This window comes from Carcharhinus amblyrhynchos, unplaced genomic scaffold (assembly GCF_965287045.1).
Source record: "Carcharhinus amblyrhynchos unplaced genomic scaffold, sCarAmb.v2.hapA scaffold_45, whole genome shotgun sequence".
NCBI lineage: Eukaryota > Metazoa > Chordata > Chondrichthyes > Carcharhiniformes > Carcharhinidae > Carcharhinus > Carcharhinus amblyrhynchos.
The window spans coordinates 2637216-2652843 of record NW_027649786.1 but is presented as its reverse complement, the minus strand read 5'-3'; the positions used below and the strand labels follow the sequence as shown (position 1 = coordinate 2652843).

General features: G+C 48.6%; 1 protein-coding gene across 1 annotated transcript in view; it reads left to right on the top strand.

Moving 5' to 3' along the window:
- The window catches only part of LOC145337244 (guanylate-binding protein 1-like), a 65642-nt gene that overhangs the window by 49092 nt on the left and 922 nt on the right, over positions 1 to 15628 (top strand). Inside the window, exons 12-13 of the mRNA XM_080182033.1 lie at positions 35 to 247; positions 1341 to 1443. Coding sequence (XP_080038159.1) covers positions 35 to 247; positions 1341 to 1443 — 316 coding nt within the window. The remainder of the gene's footprint in view (positions 1 to 34; positions 248 to 1340; positions 1444 to 15628) is intronic.

The following is a 15628-nucleotide window of genomic DNA, read 5'->3' as shown; positions in this document are numbered from 1 at the left end:
CAAGTTTACAATCTGAATTTTCTCTCGTTGTCAGACCGATATAAAAAACCATTACGATGAATTTTGTAAAAAGAATGAAGCTGCTTCCATTGAGAAGTGTACAAACCTGCTGGAGACCCTGTCCACTCAGATGGTGAAGAAACTAAAAGAAGGATTTTACACTCAGCGTGGTGGGTATCAACTCTACGAACAAGATCGTCAGAAGGTGATTCTGCAGTTCCACTCGACTCCCGGGAAAGGGAATAAGGTAAGTATTATCTACCCGTTTAGCTCTGGTCTCCAGCAGGGAATCTCACGCAATTTTACATTAACTAAAACGCTCCAGAAATGATTTTTGTTAGTTAGTGTCACGGTGGCACAGTGTTAGCACTGCTGCCGCAGTTCCAGGGACCTGGCTTCGATTGGCTGACTGTCTGTGTGGAGTTTGCACGTTCTCCCCATGTCTGCGTGGGTTTCCAAAGATGCGCAGGTTAGGTGGATTGTTAATGGTAAATTGTCCCCTTTGTCTTTCTGTGTGTGTGAATGTGCTTGATGTGTATTGCCCATCAAGCTATAAGCCCCCCGTGACAGAATAGCAACATATTCCAGGAGTAATTAGCTACAGGAAAAAACAAAGTCTGACTGTACGTACTGTCAGGATGCAGAAAGGTCGATGGAAAGAGGAAGTGTCCCCGTTAACCTGGGAAATAAAGAGTGCCTTTTTGCAGAGTAAGCCAGTGAGACGTCTTTCTTGAGCAATACAACAGGACTGTAGATAGATAGACCAGAATACTCCTACTCCAACATGTATATCAGATCGAATTCTCATAGAAACCCTACAGTACAGAAAGAGGCCATTCAGCCCATCGAGTCTGCACTGACCACAATCCCACCCAGGCCGAACCCCACATATTTTACCCACTAATCCTCTAACCTATGCATCTACGGTCAATTTCTTAGCACAGCCAAGCCACCTAACCCACACATCTTTGGACTGTGAGAGCACCCGGAGGAAACCCACGCAGACACGAGGAGAATGTGCAAACTGCACACAGACAGTGACCCGAGCCGGGAATCGAACCCAGGACCCTGGAGTTGTGAAGCAGCAGTGCTAACAAGTGTGCTACCGTGCTGCCCACAGAATCTCTGTAATAAGTTAGTGAGTATTCCTGTCCTGACAATCCGACAGGAGTGATAGACCAGCGTACTCCCACCCCAACATGTATATCAGATCGAAATCTCAGCAACAAACCAGCTTCCCTTTCTCAACATTTCTACCTGTTGGTGATAAATCAGTGTGAAGTTCTGAAGGTGAAAGTTTCTTTCGCTGACCTCCCTTTCTCATTCCCCCGCACTCACAGGCTGAAGAGACCTTGGACAAGTTCATGAAACTGAAAATGACAGAAGCTGACTCCGTGCTACAGGCTGATCAGATGCTGACAAACAAAGAGAAAGAGCTGGCGGGTAAGGAAGTCACAGTGATGTTACTGATGGACGGAGCAATTTATGCGCAGGAGCTGAAAATATGAACAATGTTAATTGAAGACTCTCAATGTTTGAAGTACAAACACAGAGTGAGAGTGGAACAGGAGGAGGAAGGGGTAGCAGTAATAGGCCATTCAACCCCTCAGCCTTTACTCCACCGTTTTATTTGATCGTGGCTGATCCGAAATGATAATCTTTAACTTCACTTTCCCACCTTATCCCCAAAGCCTCTGATTCCCTTTACTGATTAAAAATCTGTCTATCTCAGCCTTGAGCTTCTACAGCCGTCTGCAGGAAAGAATTCCACAGGTTTACTACCCTCTGAGTGGTGACACAGTGGGTTAGCGCTGCTGCCTCACAGCGCCAGGGACCCGGGTTCCATTCCCAGTGACACAGTGGGTTAGCACTGCTGCCTCACAGCGCCAGGGACCCGGGTTCCATTCCCGGTGACACAGTGGGTTAGCACTGCTGCCTCACAGCGCCAGGGACCCGGGTTCCATTCCCAGTGACACAGTGGGTTAGCACTGCTGCCTCACAGCGCCAGGGACCCGGGTTCCATTCCCAGTGACACAGTGGGTTAGCACTGCTGTCTCACTGCGCCAGGGACCCGGGTTCCATTCCCAGTGACACAGTGGGTTAGCGCTGCTGTCTCACAGCGCCAGGGACCCGGGTTCCATTCCCAGTGACACAGTGGGTTAGCACTGTTGTCTCACAGCGCCGGGGACCCGGGTTCCATTCCCGGTGACACAGTGGGTTAGCACTGCTGCCTCACAGCGCCAGGGACCCGGGTTCCATTCCCGGTGACACAGTGGGTTAGCACTGCTGCCTCACAGCGCCGGGGACCCGGGTTCCATTCCCGGTGACACAGTGGGTTAGCACTGCTGCCTCACAGCGCCAGGGACCCGGGTTCCATTCCCGGTGACACAGTGGGTTAGCGCTGCTGCCTCACAGCACCAGGGACCCGGGTTCCATTCCCGGTGACACAGTGGGTTAGCGCTGCTGCCTCACAGCGCCAGGGACCCGGGTTCCATTCCCGGTGACACAGTGGGTTAGCACTGCTGCCTCACAGCGCCAGGGACCCGGGTTCCATTCCCGGTGACACAGTGGGTTAGCACTGCTGTCTCACAGTGCCAGGGACCCGGGTTCCATTCCTGGTGACACAGTGGGTTAGCATTGCTGCCTCATAGCGCCAGGGACCCGGGTTCTATTCTGGCCTTGGGTCACTGTCTGCTCGGAGATTATACGTTGTCGTCACATCTGTGTGAATTTCCTCCGGGTGCTCTGGTTTACTCCCACAGTCCAGAGATGTGTAGGTTGGGTGGATTATCTGTGGTAAATGCGCAGGGTTACAGTGATCGGGCTGGGAGGGGAGAGCTGGGGGAGAGAGGGGGCAGGTGGGTGTCTGGGTAAGATGCTCTTTGGACAGTCAGTGACGAGTTGATGGGTCAAATTGCCGTCTTCTGCACTGGAGAGATTCCATGTAAAGAAGAAATTCCTTCTCGTCTCTGTCTTAAATGGGCAATGCCTTTACTCTGAGATTATGCACTTTGGTCCTCGCACAAGGGTAAACAACCTCTACCCTGTAAAGCCCCCAAAGAATTTTAAATGTCTCAATACGGTCACCTCTTATTCTTCTAAACTCCTACAAGCACAGGATCCCTGACCCACTCAACCCCTCCTCATAAGGAAATCCCTCCATACCCAGGGTGAACATTCTTTGGATTGTTTCCAATGCCGGTATACAGAATACAATACAAAATACTGGTGTACGATGCTGGTTACAAAATCTGAGGTCATGTACCAACTGCTCAAGAACGGCTTCTTCCCCGCTGCCGTCAGACTTTTGAATGGGCCACACTTGTACAATTCTGGTCACCCTATTACAGAAAGGGTATTATTAAATTAGAAAGAGTGCAGAAAAGGTTTTACTCGGATGCTACCGGGACTTGATTGTTTGAGTCATAAGGAAAGGCTGGATAGATTGGGACCTTTTCTTCCTGGAGCGTAGAGGCTGAGGGTGATCTTATAGAGGTCTATAAAATAGTGAGGGGCGCAGATCAGCTCGGTAGTCAATATCGTTTCCTAAAGATAGGGGAGTCTAAAACGAGAGGGCAGAGGTTTAAGGTGAGAGGGGAGAGATACAAAAGGGTCCAAAGGGACAGTTTTATCACACAGAGGGTGGTGAGTGTCTGGAACAAGCTGCCAGAGGTAGTAGTAGAAGCGGGTACAATTTTGTCTTTTAAAAAGAACATAAGAAATAGGAGCAGGAGTCGGCCATCTAGCCCTTCGAGCCTGCCCCGCCATTCAATAAGATCATGGCTGATCTGAAGTGGATCAGTTCCACTTTCCCGCTTTCTCCCCATAACCCTTAATCCCCTTGTCTATCAGAAACCTATCTACCCGTGTCTTAAAAATATTTAGCGAGGCAGCCTCCACCACTTCAACGGGCAGAGAATTCCAGAGATTCACCACCCTTTGAGTGAAGAAGTTCCATTTAGACAATTACATGGGTACAGAGGGATATGGGCTAAACGCGGGCAATTGGGACTAGCTTAGGGCTTAAAAAAAGGAGCAGCATGGACAAGTTGGGCCGAAGGGCCTGTTTCCATGTTGTAAACCTCTATGACTCTACCTCGCATTAAGTTGATGTTTCTCTACACCGTTGCTATGTCTGTAACACTACATTCCGAACTCTCTCCTTTCCTTCTCTATGAACAGTTGCTTTGTCTGTATAGCTCGCAAGAAATGATACTGTCCATTGTATACTGATGCATGTGACAATAGTAAATCAAATCAAATCTACCTTTCCTCACAACAGAATTCCAGTTATGCTCTAAGTGGTATCTTATATAGTTTTAGGTAGATTTTCCTACTTTATACTCCATTCTATTTGAAATAAAGATCGACATTCCACTTGCCTTCCCTATTATCTGCTGAATTTACATACTAGGTTTTAGTGATTTATGAATGAGGACCCCCCCCAATCCTTCTGTGCTGCAGCTTTCTGCAGTCTTTCTCCATTTAAATCATATTCAGCTCTTTTATTTGCCCAATCAAAGTGCATAACTTCACATTCTATTCCATCTCCCAAGTTTTTGCCCACTTACCAAACCTCTCTGTGTCTCTCTACAGAGTGAGAAGTCTGACAACACCAGGTTTAAGTCCAACCGATTTAATTGATATATCTCTCTACAGACTCTGTGTCATCTTCACCACTTGCCTTCCCGCCTATTTTTGTGTCATCCACAAACTTTGTATAGTATATTCACTTCCCTTCTCCAAGTCAGTAATAGATATTGCAAATAATTGTGGGCCCAGCACTAATCCTTGTGGCACTCCTCTCGTTATAGGTTGCCATCCTGAAAGCACCCCTCTGATCCCAACTCTATCACTTAGCCAATCCTCTATCCATGCTAATATCCTACCCTCAGCACCACGGGCTCTTATCTTATTATGTAGTCTTTTGTGCAGTCCCTCATCAAACTGGAAATCCAAGTATATTACATCTACTGGTTCCCCTTTATCCCGCTCATTACCAGCTCAAAGAATTTTGATGAATTTCTCAGGCATGATATCCCCTTCACAAAGCCTCGCTAACTCTGTTTGATTACTTTATGTAATTCTTAATGCTCTGCTATTGCATCCCTTATAATGGAGTCTAACATTTTCCCACTGACAGATGTTAACTGGACAAGAGTTACCTGTTTCTTGTCTCCCTCCCTTGTTGAATAAAGGTCTTACATTGGCAGTTTTCCAATCCACTTGAACATCTAAGGGTTCTTGGATTAATGCTCGGGCATCCACTATCTCGGTAGCTATTTCCTTCAGTATCCTAGGATGCGACCCATCAGGTCTAATCCCATTAGTTTCCCCAGTTCTTCTTCTCTGGTGATAGCTGTTGCATTTATTTCCTTGAAATGGTGTAGCTCATGCCACTATAAAATGAACTATCCCGGTATCCACTTAGACACCACAAATAACAACACCAGATCCAATTCTGTCAACCTGGCAAAGTCCTCCTTACTAACATCTGGAGGCTTGTGCCAAAATGGGAAGAGTTGCCTTCCAGACTCATGAAGCATTAGCCTGACATTGTCATACTTATAGAATCAGACCTCGCAGTAAACAGCCCAGATACCAACATCGCCATAATAAGCAACATACTTCAGATGCTGGATGCGAGGTCAGCGCAGTGGTACAGCGGTTAGCACTGCTACCTCACAACTCCAGGTACCTGGATTCAATTCCAGCCTTGGCAATGGGTTTCCCCCAGGTGCTCCGGTTTCCTCCCACAGTCCAAAGATATGCAGGTTAGGTGGATTGGCCATGCAAAATTGAGCCTTAGTGTCAGGGGGATTAGTGGGGTAAATACGTAGGGTTACGGGGACACGGCCTGTGTAGGATGGTTGGCATGCAGGGCATCGTTGACAACAATACCACCCCCAGGCTCTATCCCCACAACCCCATACATTTACCCGGCTAATCCCTCTAACCTACACATCCCAGGAATGAACGGGCAATTTACACGGCCAGTGCACCTAACTGGCACATCTTTGGACAGTGGAAGGAAACCGGAGCACCCGGAGGAAACCCACGCAGACACCAAGAGAACGTGCAAACTCCATCCCGACAGTGACCCAAGTCAGAAACCGAACCCAGGTCCCTGGCGCTGTGAGGCAGCAGTGCTAACCCACTGTGTCACCGGGAATGGAACCCAGGTCCCTGGCACTGTGAGGCAGCAGTGCTAACCCACTGTGTCACCGGGAATGGAACCCAGGTCCCTGACACTGTGAGGCAGCAGTGCTAACCCACTGTGTCACCGGGAATGGAACCCGGGTCCCTGGCGCTGTGAGGCAGCAGCGCTAACCCACTGTGTCACCGGGAATGGAACCCAGGTCCCTGACGCTGTGAGGCAGCAGCGCTAACCCACTGTGTCACCGGGAATGGAACCCAGGTCCCTGACGCTGTGAGGCAGCAGCGCTAACCCACTGTGTCACCGGGAATGGAACCCAGGTCCCTGACGCTGTGAGGCAGCAGTGCTAACCCACTGTGTCACCGGGAATGGAACCCGGGTCCCTGGCGCTGTGAGACAGCAGTGCTAACCCACTGTGTCACCGGGAATGGAACCCAGGTCCCTGACACTGTGAGGCAGCAGTGCTAACCCACTGTGTCACCGGGAATGGAACCCAGGTCCCTGACACTGTGAGGCAGCAGTGCTAACCCACTGTGTCACCGGGAATGGAACCCGGGTCCCTGGCGCTGTGAGGCAGCAGTGCTAACCCACTGTGTCACCGGGAATGGAACCCGGGTCCCTGGCGCTGTGAGGCAGCAGTGCTAACCCACTGTGTCACCGGGAATGGAACCCAGGTCCCTGGCGCCGTGAGGCAGCAGCGCTAACCCACTGTGTCACCGGGAATGGAACCCAGGTCCCTGGCGCCGTGAGGCAGCAGCGCTAACCCACTGTGTCACCGGGAATGGAACCCAGGTCCCTGACACTGTGAGGCAGCAGTGCTAACCCACTGTGTCACCGGGAATGGAACCCGGGTCCCTGGCGCTGTGAGGCAGCAGTGCTAACCCACTGTGTCACCGGGAATGGAACCCGGGTCCCTGGCGCTGTGAGGCAGCAGCACTAACCCACTGTGTCACCGGGAATGGAACCCGGGTCCCTGGCGCCGTGAGGCAGCAGTGCTGACCCACTGTGTCACCGGGAATGGAACCCGGGTCCCTGGCACTGTGAGGCAGCAGCACTAACCCACTGTGTCACCGGGAATGGAACCCAGGTCCCTGGCACTGTGAGGCAGCAGCACTAACCCACTGTGTCACCGGGAATGGAACCCAGGTCCCTGGCACTGTGAGGCAGCAGTGCTAACCCACTGTGTCACCGGGAATGGAACCCAGGTCCCTGGCACTGTGAGGCAGCAGCACTAACCCACTGTGTCACCGGGAATGGAACCCAGGTCCCTGGCACTGTGAGGCAGCAGCACTAACCCACTGTGTCACCGGGAATGGAACCCGGGTCCCTGGCGCTGTGAGGCAGCAGTGCTAACCCACTGTGTCACCGGGAATGGAACCCGGGTCCCTGGCGCTGTGAAGCAGCAGTGCTAACCCACTGTGTCACCGGGAATGGAACCCGGGTCCCTGGCGCTGTGAGACAGCAGTGCTAACCCACTGTGTCACCGTGCTACCTAGTGTTATGTTTAGATGTGTTAGATTTCAAAGTGTAATTGTGAGAGATTGTGACAAGTGCCAACATTTAGAAGAAAAGACAGATTGCCCAGGAGGGGAGAGGATTGGGGGTTTACAATGAGCTAACACCTGCATCGAGTAATTTTTAAAATGGTTTAACATGGGGATAGGTCACTAAAGCTGCCAGTAATACCTGAAGCAACTCGATGCAACAAATAACTAAGTATTTATTGATTGATTGATAAGAACTATATCCAATGAAGGGTTTAACAGAGCAACAAAATAGATCTACTCCAAACAACATCCTGACGCCAACTGAAACCTTTCAGCCCAGGGACTGCACTCCTGATTGGCTCAGGTTCATGTACTTGCACTCCATTGGCTCTGGCCCAGTCACATGGCCCACAGAGGACACCCCCCCCCTCTCTTAAAGGGGCCACGTTAACACATCGCCAAACTCACTGCTGAATCCTGAAGCTACGACATGCCCAACTGGAAGATGAGATGCTGCTCCTCCAGCCAGCATCCAGTCTTCACTCGATCATTGCAGCAGGCCGAGGACAGACATTTGTGCAGATGAGTGCAAGGTATTGAGTTAAAATAGCAAGGAACGAGAAGGTTGGTGCCATGCTTGCGGCTGAGTGAAGGTGTTCCAAAAAGCAGTCACTCAGTCTGCGTTCAGTCTCCCCAGTGTAGAGTGCATCGAGCACTGACAAAACTGGAGGATGTAAAGGGAATCGCTGCTTAACCTGAATGGAGTATTTGGGGCCTTGAACGGTGAGGAGGAAGGCGGTAAAGAGGCAGGTGTTGTATCTCCTGCAACGTGGGAAAGAAACAGGGTGTTGGAAGTGATGGAGGTCTGGACCAGGGTGTTGTGGAGAGAGCGGTCCCTGCAGAATGCTGGCAATGTGAGTGAGGGGAAGGTGTGTTTCATGCTGGTGTTTGTGGAAATGACAGAAGAGGGAGAGATCTCGGGGTCCAGGTTTATTGCTCCTTGTAGGTGGAGTGATGGGTGGACAGGGTGGTGAAGAAGGCATTCAGCATGCTTGGCTTCATTGTCAGAACAGAGGAGTTGGGACGTCTTGTTGAAGTTGTACAAGACATTGGTAAGGCCATACTTCGAATACTGTGTATAGTTCTGGTCACCCTCTTATAGAAAGGATATTATTAAACTAGAAAGAGTACAGAAAAGATTTACTAGGATGCTACTGGGACTTGGTGGATTGAGTTATAAGGAGAGGCTGGATAGACTGGGACTTTTTTCCCCCTGGAGCGCAGGAGGCTTAGATGTGATCTTATAGCAATCTATAAAATATTGAGGGGCGTAGAACAGCTAGATAGTCAACATATTTTCCCAAAGGTAGGGGAGTCTAAAACTAGAGGGGATAGGTTTAAGGTGAGAGGGGAGAGCATCAAAAGGGTCCAGAGGAGCAACTTTTTTCACACAGAGAGTGGTGAGTGTCTGGAACAAGGTGTCAGAGGTAGCAGTAGAGGCAGTACAATTTTGTCTTTTAAAAAGCATTTAGACAGTTACGTGGGTAAGATTGGTATAGAGGGATATGGGCCAAATGTGGACAATTGGGATGAGCTTAATGGTAAAAACTGGGAGTAATGGACAAATTGGTGTGTTTCCAGGCTGTAAACCTCTACGACCCCAGCTGATCCTTTGAATTTGGAGGCTGGTGGGGTGGGAAGTGAGGACAAGGAGGATCCTATCATCCTTCTGGGAGGGAAGGGAAGGAGTGAGGGCAGAGGAATGGGAAATGAGTCAAACTCGGTGAGCACCCTATTAACCACAGTTAAACCTCAGTTAAGGAGAGAGGTAGAACATGTCAGAAGTGTAATTTTATTATCGGAACAGAAAAACTGGGAGAATGGGATGCAGTTCTTACAAGAAGTAAGATTTGAAGAGCTGCAGTGGAGGTAGCTGTGAAAGTCGGTGTGTTGTAATCGATATCGATGGTCATTCTATTACCAGAAATAGAGACAGCAAGGTCAAGGAAGAGAAGGGAAGTGTTGGAGATGGACCATGGACCACCATCTCTAACCCCGGGTATGCCCTGACCCACCAACAATATAGGCCAAGCCCCAGCTGATGAATGTTGAATGCCACCTGGAGGAAGTACTGAGGGTGATAAGGGTGCAGAATATACTCTGGTTAGGGACTTCAATGTCTGTCACCAAAAGTGGCTCAGCTGCAGCACTAATAACTGAGCTGGCCGGCTCCTCAAGGCTCTGCGGCATGCGGTGAGGGAACTGCAAAGGAGAGACGTGGGCGGCACTGCTGCCTCACTGTGCCAGGGACCCAGGTTCAATTCCAGACTCGGGTCACTGTCTGTGTGCACATCCTCGCTGTGTCTGCGTGGGATTCTTCTCAGTGCTCCAGTCTCCTTCCACAATCCAAAGATGTGCAGGTTAGGGTGGATTGGCCATGCTAAATTGTCCCTTAGTGTCCAAAGATGTGAAGGTTAGGGTGGATTGGCTGTGCTAAATTGTCCCTTAGTGTCCAAAGATGTGAAGGTTAGGGTGGATTGGCCATGCTAAATTGTCCCTTAGTGTCCAAAGATGTGCAGGTTAGGGTGGATTGGCTGTGCTAAATTGTCCCTTAGTGTCCAAAGATGTGAAGGTTAGGGTGGATTGGCCATGCTAAATTGTCCCTTAGTGTCCAAAGATGTGTAGGTTAGGGTGGATTGGCCGTGCTAAATTGTCCCTTAGTGTCCAAAGATGTGCAGGTTAGGGTGGATTGGCCATGCTAAATTGTCCCTTAATGTCCAAAGATGTGCAGGTTAGGGTGGATTGGCCATGCTAAATTGCCCCTTAGTGTCCAAAGATGTGTAGGTTAGGGTGGATTGGCCGTGCTAAATTGTCCCTTAGTGTCCAAAGATGTGTAGGTTAGGGTGGATTGGCCGTGCTAAATTGTCCCTTAGTGTCCAAAGATGTGTAGGTTAGGGTGGATTGGCCGTGCTAAATTGTCCCTTAGTGTCCAAAGATGTGTAGGTTAGGGTGGATTGGCCGTGCTAAGTTGTCCCTTAGTGTCCAAAGATGTGTAGGTTAGGGTGGATTGGCCATGCTAAATTGCCCCTTAGTGTCCAAAGATGTGCAGGTTAGGTGGATTGGCCATGCTAAATTGACCCTAGTGTTAGGGCGAACAGCAGGATAAATAAGTGCGTTTACGTGACTAAGGCCTGAGTGGGATTGTGGTCAGCGTAGACTCGATGGGATAAATTGCCTCCTGCACTGTAGGGATTCTATGATATCTGTCTTAATCCTTACTGACCTACCTGCTGCTGATCCATCTGTACGTGACCTTATCGGTGGGATTGACAACCACACAATCCTTGTGGAGACAAAGTCCCATCTTCACATTGAGGATCCCCTCCGTGTTGTGCAGACTGGCAGTGTGCGAAATGAAATCGATCCTGAACAGACCCAACAACTCCAGACTGGGCAACCAGTCGCTACAGACCATCAGCAGCAGCAGAATTGTATTCAACCACAATCTGTAACTTCATGGCCCGATGTATCCCCCACTCTACCACCAAGCCAGGGGATCGACTGTGTCTCAATGGAGAGTGCGGGAGGGCTCGCTAGGAACAACACCAGGCAAACCTCAAAATGCACCATCAATCTGGAAAATCTACAACAGTGACAAACAGCATACGCAGAGCTAAGCAAACACACAATGAACAGATCAGAACTAAACTCTGCAATCCAGCCACATCCAGTCCTAAATATGCTGGACAATTAAGTAAGAGGAGGAGAAGCCTTAAAAATATCCAATCTTTAATGATGGAGGAGCCCAACACATCAGTGTGAAAGATAAGGGTGAAGCAATCACAACAATCTCTAGATAGGAATGCTGAGTGGATGTTCTATCTCAGTCTCCCCTGGAGGTTCCCTGCATCACAGATCTTTCAGCCAATTTTTAAAGAAGTTTTATTTATTGGTGTCACAGCTAGGCTCACATTAACACTGCAGTGAAGTTACTGTGAAAAGCCCTGAGTCGCCACGCTCTGGTGCCTGTGCAGGTCCACCGATAGAGAGCTTAGCACGGCCAATGCACCCTAACCAGCACGTCTTTCAGACTGTGGGAGGAAACCAGAGCACCCGGAGGAAACCCACGCAGACACGGGGAGAACGTGCAGACTCCGCACAGACAGTGACCCAAGTCGGGATTCGAACTTAGGTCCCTGGCGCTGTGAGGCAGCAGTGCCAATCCACCGTGCCGTCCGTAAGTGGTGATATCATTGACAGATATAAGATTCTGAGGGGGTCTGACGGGATAGAGGGCGAGAGATTGTTTCCCTGGTGAGAAAGTTTTGAAGTAGGGGCTGTAGTCTCGGGATAAGTGAGTAAGTTATTTAAAACTGAAGTACCTTCACTCATACGATTATGAATCTCTTACATTGTCTACCATTAGAAGATGTAGTAAGAAGTCTCAGGTTAAACCAGGTTAAAGTCCAACTGTTTATTTGGTAGCCTGGGTTTGCAAAATCTCACTAACTGTCCTGTCTGGAGACAATTCACATCTCCTTAACCTGTGCTTAACCCTCTCTCCATTCGCATTGTCTGCACCTGTAAAAACTTGATTATCTGTTAAGACTCGAATTCCAACCGTTATCTTGTAAATTGAGTCTGTGCCTATATATGCCCTGTTTGTGAACTCAGTCCTTCACTCACCTGAGGAAGGACCAGAGCTCCGAAAGCTCGTGCTACCAACTAAACCTGTTGGACTTTAACCTGGTGTTGTGAGGCTTCTTACTGTGTTTACCCCAGTCCAACGCTGATACCTCCCACATCACGGCTAAAAGCTGTGTATGCTCTGTCACTGATTACGCTGAAATCATTTTCCGAAATGTATAAGATATCGAGAGGTATAGATCGGGTGGATTCTCAGAGGCTATTTCCCAGGGCTGAAATGGTCGCTACGAGAGGACACAGGTTTAAGGTGCTGGGGAGCAGGTACAGAGGAGATGTCGGGGTAAGTTTTTCACTCAGAGGGTGGTGAGTGAGTGGAATCGGCGGTGGTGGTGGAGGTGAACTCGATAGGGTTTTTTAAGAGACTTCTGGATGAGTATATGGGACTTAATAGGATTGAGGGTTATAGACAAGCCTAGTAGGTAGGGATATGTTCGGCGCAACTTGTGGGCAGAAGGGCCTGTTTGTGCTGTAGTTTTTCTATGTTCTAAAAATTTCTAATGCTGTCTGCCTCTAGCTTGGTAAAACCCAGTTTTTAAAGCCCCCACTGGCTCTGTATTCCAGGAATTCAGGTACAATATCTATGGTAGTCATTATAGTAGAACAGTAATCACTTTTTAGATGTTTCATTTGGATGTATTTTAAAATAGTAAACCAGTAGGGTTTGAAAGTCTATTGGTTATATATCCTGACTAGCTAGAAATTCCCTATTGTTTAAATAGAATTATAGTTGATTAAAATCCAGCGTCCTTTGTCATATCTACCTTAACGTTGGGTTTCAATCTCTATAGATTACCAAAAATGTCTGTCTTCTTTGATGGAAGGGGGATGGAATATAAAAGCAGGGAGGTCTTGCTACAATTGTACAGGGCACTGGTATGGCCGCAACTAGAGTACTGGGTGCAATTTTGGTCCCCTTATTTGCGAAAGGATATATTGGCTTTGGAGGCATCTTGAAGGGAATTGCTTGATAGGGCAGACGCAGCACGGTTTCATTAAAGGGAAGTCGTGTCTGACAAATTTACTGGAGTTCTATGAGGATGTGTCTAGGGCAGTGGATAGAGGAGAGCCGGTGGATGTGGTCTTTCTGGATTTTCAGAAGGCGTTTGACAAGGTACCTCACAAGAGGTTATTGCAGAAGGTCAGGGGACATGGAGTTGGGGGTAGGGTGTTAGCGTGGATAGAGGATTGGTTGTCAAATAGGAGGCAGAGAGTGGGGGTCAATGGGTGCTATTCGGATTGGCGGTTGGTGACTAGTGGAGTGCCCCAGGGGTCGGTGCTGGGGCCTCAGCTATTTACCATTTATATAGATGATCTGGAGGAGGGAACCGAGTGTAGGGTGTCAAAATTTGCTGATGACACCAAGATTGGGGGAAAGGCAAATTGTGCGGAGGGTGTGGAGAGTCTACAGAAGGATCTAGATAGGCTGGGCGAATGGGCCAGGAAATGGCAAATGGAATTTAATGTTGGCAAGTGTGAGGTGGTCCACTTTGGTAGGAAGAATGGTAGGAAGGACTATTACTTACGTGGCGAAAAACTGCAGCAGGCGACGGTGCAGAGGGACCTCGGGGTCCTTGTGCATGAGTTGCAAAAACCCAGCTTGCAGGTGCAGCAGGTGGTCAGGAAGGCGAATGGGATGCTGGCCTTCATAGCGAGGGGGATTGAATATAAAAGTAGGGAGGTCTTGCTGCAGCTGTATAGGGCATTGGTGAGGCCGCAGCTGGAGTACTGTGTGCAGTTTTGGGCACCGCACCTGCGCAAGGATATTTTGGCCCTGCAGGGAGTGCAGAGGAGGTTTACTAGGCTGATACCGGAGTTGAGGGGGTTGAGCTATGAGGAGAGGCTGAATAAACTAGGCTTGTACTCGCTAGAGTTTAGAAGAAGATGAGGGGATTAGATTCTGAGAGATTGAGTAGATTGGGCCTCTACTCGTTGGAGTTTAGAAGGCTGAGGGGGGAGATCTTATAGAGACATATAAGGTAATGAAGGTGCTAGTCAGGGTTGAAGCAGAGAGATTATTTCTACTTAGAAAGGAAACAAGAACTAGAGGGCATAGCCTCAAAATAAGGGGGAGTCAATTTAGAACAGAGTTGAGGAGGAACTTCTTCTCTCAGAGGGTAGTGAATCTTTGGAATTCTCTGCCCAATGAAGCAGTGGAGGCTAACTCATTAAATGGGTTTAAGTCACAGGTAGATATATTTCTGACCAATAAGGGGATTAAGGGTTATGGGGAGCAGGCAGGTAAGTGGAACGGAACCACTATCAGATCAGCCATGATCTTATTGAATGGCGGGGCAGGCTCAAAGGGGCTAGATGGCCTACTCCTGCTCCTATTTCTTATGTTCTTGTGTAATGGGTCGGATCTCAAACAATGACGAGAAGGAGTACAGGAAAGGGACTGAGAATCTGGTGAACTGGGGAGACAACAATGATCTCTCCCTCAATGTCAACAAAATGAAGGAGATAGTCATCGACTTCAGGAAACATAGTGGAGAACATACCCCTGTCAACATCAGTGGGTCAATGTAGAAATGGTCAAGAGCTTCAGGTTTTTAGGTGTCCAGATTACCAACAACCTGTCCTGGATCCCCCCATGCCTCATAGTTAAGAAAGCTCACCAACGCCTCTATTTTCTCAGAAGACTAAGGAAATGTGGCATGTCCGCAACAACTCTCACCAACCTTTACAGATGTACCACAGAAAGCATTCTTCCTGGTTATATCACAACTTGGTATAGCTCCTGCTCTGTCCAAGATCACAAAAGACTACAATGTGCCATGAACAAAGCCAAGTCCATCATGCAAACCAGCCTGTTGGGAATGGATTAACATTCACTTCCTACTTAAGTCCTAAATTGGATATCAATCATTTAACAGAAGTTGCTGTGTATATAAAGTGGTTACAGGTGGTGCTGGGTTTTGGGTGTGTAGAGTTAAAAGGAGAATAAAGTGAAGAAGTGGGACTTACATCATCTTTAATTACCAAACTGGAACTGAGAGGCTGAACACAGCCTCCTACCCATTGACACTGACTACACTTACCGCTGTCTTGGAAAAGCAGTCAGTGTAATCAAGGATCCCCTGCACCCCAGACATACTCTCTTCCTAGTGGACCTTCTCTGGACTGTCTCCAATGCCAGTATACAAAATACTGGTGTACAATGCTGGCTACAAAAGTTTGAGGTCACGTACCAACTGATTCAAGAATAGCTTCTTCCCTGCTGCCATCAGACTTTTGAGTGGGCCCACATCACATTAAGTTGATCTTTCTCTACACCCTA